Source organism: Alexandromys fortis, unplaced genomic scaffold, assembly GCF_014885135.2.
Source record: "Alexandromys fortis isolate MF-2015 unplaced genomic scaffold, M_Fortis_MF-2015_v1.1 scaffold_167, whole genome shotgun sequence".
Classification (NCBI taxonomy): Eukaryota; Metazoa; Chordata; class Mammalia; order Rodentia; family Cricetidae; genus Alexandromys; species Alexandromys fortis.
In genome coordinates this window covers 126,368-132,255 of record NW_026068050.1, presented here as the reverse complement: position 1 = coordinate 132,255, position 5,888 = coordinate 126,368, and the positions used below count along the sequence as shown (strand labels likewise).

General features: G+C 43.4%; 1 protein-coding gene across 2 annotated transcripts in view; it reads left to right on the top strand.

Moving 5' to 3' along the window:
- Nucleotides 1-4,823, top strand: part of Snupn (snurportin 1) — a 33,533-nt gene extending 28,710 nt beyond the window's left edge. For both annotated transcript variants that reach the window (XM_050119406.1, XM_050119405.1), the window contains exons 8-9: nucleotides 2,351-2,431; nucleotides 4,287-4,823. In XM_050119406.1, the coding sequence (XP_049975363.1) occupies nucleotides 2,351-2,431; nucleotides 4,287-4,598 (393 nt within the window). In that variant the 3' untranslated portion in view covers nucleotides 4,599-4,823. The remainder of the gene's footprint in view (nucleotides 1-2,350; nucleotides 2,432-4,286) is intronic.
- The last annotated feature ends 1,065 nt before the right edge of the window (nucleotides 4,824-5,888 follow it).

Sequence of the window (5,888 nt, the reverse complement as noted above, 5' to 3'; positions counted from 1 at the left end):
CCCTCCCCCCCTCCCTCCCTCCCTCCATCCTTCCTTCCTTCCTTCCTCCCCTATCCAAGGTTGATTACATACACAGTGTTCTGTCTGCATGTATGCCTGCAAGCCAGAAGAGGGCACCAGATCTCATTACAGATGTTTGCGAGTCACCACCACCCTGTGGTTGCTGGGAATTGAACTCGGGACCTCTGGAAGAGCAACCAGTGCTCTTAACTGCTGAGCCATCTCTCCAGCAACCCCCCCTCCTTTCTTTTTAAACAGAGTTTCTGTTCATAGTCCTGGCTGTCTTATAGACCAGGCTAGTCTCAAACTCACAGAGATCTGTCTGTCTCTGACTCCTGAGTGCTGAGACTAAAGGTGTGTATCACCATGCCTGACCCAAAATTATTTTATATTTAATTATATCTGTATATGTGTTTTGCCTACCTGTATATCTGCACTACCTGGAGCCCACAGAGGCCAGAAGAAGGCATCGATCTCTGCCGAGTGGTTGGAACAGCCACATGACTGCTAGAAATCAAAGCCAGGTCCTCTGGAAGAGCAACCAGTGCTCTTAACCATTGAGCCATCCCTCCAACCCCAGAGTCACCAATTTTGGTTGATGAGTTTATCTTTTGAGGCAGCATATAATAGTGCAATGGGATGACTGTGAGTTTAATAGGCATCCAGGTTTGAATTGTTTCAGTTTAATAACTACTAGTGTAGGGCTAGAGGTGGGGCTCAGTTTATAGAACTTGTTTAGAATATGTAAAGACCTAGGTTCAATCCCTAGGACCATTAAAAAATAATAATGGTAATTATTAGGATAATAGCCTCACTTACTTTAGTGGTGTGTGTGTGTGTTTTATCTGCAAATTGCACTAATAAGCCAGGAGTGGTAGTACATATTTATAATCCTAGCACAGAGGAGGCTGAGGAAGGAGGAGCTCAATTTTGACATTAGCCTGGACAATATAGCTATAGAGTGAGAGCCCATCTCTAAAAATAAAGGGTACTATGAAGAGTTATTGTAGGAACCAAATTACAGACACACACACACACACACACACACGCGCGCGCGCGCGCGCAGCTCTTCATAGCTTAATCCTTATGGTAAGGCACTTAGTAAATGATGCTTATTATAAAATGCTTTGTGTGTGTCTGTGTGTGTAGTAATTGAATCCAGGGCCTCACCCATGCTCTCAGTAAGCATTTTACTACTTTCTCTGTGTGTGTGTGTGTGTGTGTGTGTGTGTAGTGATTGAACAGAGAGCCTCACGCATGCTCAGTGAGCATTTTACCACTGTGTGTGTGTGTGTGTGTGTGTGTGTGTGTGTGTAGTAACTGAATCCACAGCCTCACCCATGTTCACTGAGCTGTACCTATGTTGTGTGGCAAACTTTTCTTGGGGAGACACAATAACACATTTACCCACCCCGAGCATGGGTGACAGCTCACAAAAGCTGGGAAATCTGAGCACCTGCAGGTAGCTCAGCAGGTTGGAGAGTGTCCTAGCTGAGTGACACTTTTTTTTTTTTTTTTGGTTTTCCGAGACAGGGTTTCTCTGTAGTTTTATTTTATTTTATTATTATTAATTATTTATTTATTTTGGTTTTTCGAGACAGGGTTTCTCTGTAGCTTTGGAGCCTGTCCTGGAACTAGCTCTTGTAGACCAGGCTGGTCTCAAACTCCCAGAGATCCTCCTGTCTCTGCCTCCCACATGCTCAGATTAAAGGCGTGCGCCACCACCACCTGGCTCCGGGTGACTCTTTTCTAAGCCTTTTCCAGGATACTCAACTGGTTTCTGCCTCTTCTAGGCGCTGCCTGGTCTCAGAGCTTTCTTTGCAGAGTTTGCACTTTTGATCTGAGAGAGATGCTCAGCATTTATTGTTTACTCCGTCAGCATAACAGGGCCTAGTTCATCTGGTCAACTTTAGGGACGCCCTGAGTTTTTTACCCATTTATGGAGCTTCCCTGTGCGATGGAATATTTCAATATACAGCAACCTATTAGCATTTTTTAGAGACAAGGATTTCACTGTATAGCCCAGGCTGGCCTGGAGCTTGTTATGTAAATCAGACTAGCTTAGATCTCTGTGAGTAGTACCTGGGACTTGGTGAAACACATACTTCTAGACTGTTCTTAGAGTGCTGGAAGTGGGGTCTATGCATTTGAATTTCTTTCTATTCCTTCCCCCCTTTTTAAAGACTGGATTGATAGCTTAGGTTGACCTTGAAACTCCAAACTCTCAGTGATTTTCCTGCCTCAGCTTCCCAAGTACTGGGAAGCAAAAGTTATTTGATAAAGTTTTCAGTCATTAGAGCTAGTATAATCTGAAACATGTACTAACTCTTTGATCTCATTTATATTTCAGTTTAAATTTGTGGGGCTAAAGAATTTCCCATGTACCCCTGAGAGCCTGTGTAAAGTGCTGTCTATGGATTTTCCTTTTGAGGTAATGAAACCATTGTCTATTGCTCTGACATGATTATAGGACACAAGGAGACCGGGGTACATGAAATCTTAACAGAGCCTCTGATTTTGCTCTGTCTAAGCATCAAAACAGGGCTGAAAAATACTTTTTTTTGCTGAAAATGAATTTTTTGTTGTTGTTGTTGTTGAAAACCCCTGGTTTATTGATCATTGTTGTTCCTTAGTCTTACAAGAACCTTCTAAAGTGTAGGAATTTGTATTATTTCCTTAAGTAAGGTATCTTGCTGAAGGCCTTTGGTAGGAGCTCATCTTCGTTTCATTCTTGATCTTTCTCCGTCTCACTATTTTGTCTGAGAGTAAGTTGGGGTGAAAATGAATTCTAAATAAGTGTTGTTGCTGCTCTCCAGAGCCACAGCCTTACCTCCACTAAAGTCAACGTCGGCATTGAATAGTCCCCAGCACCCCAGGAAACAGGCCTAGAGAAGAGCAGAGGATCCCTCCATCCTGGGTCATCATTGTGTGCCTTGTTTGATGGCTATGGCAGGTTGTAAAGGCATATGGGCATATGTGGCTGACTGACCCCCACAGATGTTTGAACCTCTGATTCTTTTTTGATCAGACCACTGATAGCTCCTAGGATAACGGTGTTTACTACTCAGTGGTATGGTGGGAGGGCCAGCTCCCTTACTTTGTCCATACTTCCATGTATTAGCACTGAAACTCTCCTGTCCCCAGGAACTCCTGGGACAGTCTTTTATCATCCTCAGAACCTGCAGTTACTCTCTTGGCTTAACAAGCAAAGTTTTCTTTGCTATCATCCTTTTTAAAATTCTGCCCAGTCATAGTCAAATGTATTTAATTTGTGAAGGATCCCAGCTTCCTGGATAAGGAAATGGCAGAGACTAAGTTGCTTCATTTCTGGGATCAATTAAGAAGGTGGTAGGAGCACTATCTTTATTTGTGACTCTTAGAGCTTTTTAGGGGTGAGTCACAAAGGAGAAAGATGGGCTGCAGGAGGTTTTCCAGTCTAGAAGAATGGAGTTTCCCAGAATGTGGCTCCTGGCAGTCTAGCGGGAGGTCTAGGCAACAACAGCAGCTTGGGCAGCAGGGCCTCTGAACAGGATTGTCCCTGTGTCAGTCTGTGCGTTGGTGGGGCTACCTAGATCTCTTGCTCTTATCCCATATGAGGAGCTCAGCCTTACTATCGAGCTATTGAGACTTTGTGGTGGTAGAAAGAACCCAGAATGTGGGGAGAGAAGACATGGACTCAGGTTGAATTCCTGCTTCATACTTTGCATCTTTACAGAGGTGCCTAGAACTTTCTATATTGAAAAATCCCATCTCTAAAAAAGTAAAACAATGGGTGGAAAGCATTTTGTAAGTGGAACAGTGTTCTTTTTTTAATTTTTGTTTTCTTTTTGTTTAGATCTCCCCTTTCCCTTTTTTTTGGGGGGGGGATGGTTTCACTATATAGCTCAGTCTGTTTGATCTTCAACTTGATCCCTACTTCAACCTGCAGAGTCCTGGGGTTATAGGTATGTACTGCCAATTCTAGCCCCAGTCCTTTCTTTAAGAAGCTTTATATGAGAAGCAAAGGAGTTTTTTTTCCACTGGCAGTTGCTTAGAAAAAGAAAGAAGAAAGAAAGAAAAATTGCCTGGGCCTGGCTGCACATTCCTTTAATCCCATCACTTAGAAGGCAGAGGCCGGTGGATCTCTGTGAGTTCAAGGCCAGACTGGTCTATAGAGATGGGCTTTGTAATAGACAAGACTTAGTTTTCCAGCAACAACAAAAGGACACAGAAGAGCTGCCTCTGTGTAGTTGTCTTTGAAATATGTGGCCTACAGTCATTCTGATTCCTGATTTTTCCTCTTATAGGTAGATGGACTCCTCTTCTACCATAAACAGACCCACTATAGCCCTGGGAGTACTCCCTTGGTGGGCTGGCTGCGCCCCTACATGGTGTCAGATATTCTAGGTGTAGCTGTGCCAGCTGGCCCACTGACCACCAAGCCAGAATATGCTGGGCACCAACTCCAACAGATTATTGAGCACAAGAGGAACCAGGAGGACATGAAGGATAAACTCACACACAAGACTTCTGAGAATGGGCACTATGAGCTGGAGCACCTGTCTACTCCCAATCTGAAGAGTCCTCCCCACAGCCCTGGGAACCTCATGGACAACTAAAGAGGACAGCCCATGAAAGACTGGGGAGGAGGACAGTGGTAATGGCAATAGGTGATCTTATTTCAGAGTGCACTTTCCAAACCCACCCTGCTGGAAAGTTGGCTCAGACTGTTGGGGATGAGTCCCTATTGGATGGAGTTAGAATCTAGGTAGATCTTAATATCTCTTTGCTGTGGTATGTACATCCCAGGTCTACAATGTAAATATATGTGATTCTTAAGAAAAAGGTTGCTTGTGATTATTTTGTTTTATTTTCGTGATTATTAAGATTTAGCTATTTCCTCCCCCTTCCCCTTACTCCCTAGGATACTTATGGCATGACTATTCAAATCTTGACCCATTTCACCCTTCTTAGCACTTGAACATTCTGCTGAGTTTCCAGTTGCTGCTGTTGGTAATGCCATTTTCTGAAAGGTCTTACCAGGAACTGCAGTTCTTGGTATTTGAATATGTTCCTTCTTCTGAGAAAAGAAGTGTGATTTTTCTACAGTTTAGACCTTCCCAGAGATAAAATGCTAATGGGGTTCATTTACTTCAAGAAATGGTAGAGCCCCTATTAAGAGATAAACCCTGCGCTATGCCTGAGATGTGGGCTATAAAGGTAGACAAGACCTTGAGGGGTGTGCCCTGCAGTGAGGAAATAACCTCATAGAGTGTAGAGTGTGGTGATATGATTGCTTTAGTGCAGAGAAGTACCTAGTTTAGAGGGAAGGAAGAGCATGAGATTTCACAGTGGAGGATGGAGCTGGGCTAAGGCTATGGGGAGGGACCTCGTGTATTTTGCAGACCAGGAAGAAAGCAGGTCCTCAAAGAGTTAGATGTTATGTAGCTGCACTCACCTAAACAGGTTCAACATGGCTCAAGTACAAAATAGGAGTGGAGAGTTAGGGAGAGAAAGCTGGAAAGCAGAGGGGGCTATAGATTTTTGTCCTAGTGAAAGGGGGTTAAGGAAAAGCCCTGGGGCAAGATTCCATGGGAAGCAAAACCTTCATCAGCTGTGGGTGGAAGCAGAAGATGGTGCTTAAGATTAACCAATTAGTTTTCTACTCCGTTCAGAAAGTATATTCCATTTGTATGCAAAATTCAAGAAGTCCTTGTTTTTTACTGCTGAGTAGTACTCTAATATGTATATATTCCATACTTTCTTCATCCATTCTTCCATTGAAGGGCATCTAGGTTGTTTCCAGGTTCTGGCAATTACAAACAATGCTGCTATGAACATAATAGAGCATATATTTTTGTTGTATGATAAGGCCTCTCTTGGGTATATTCCCAAGAGTGGTATCGCTG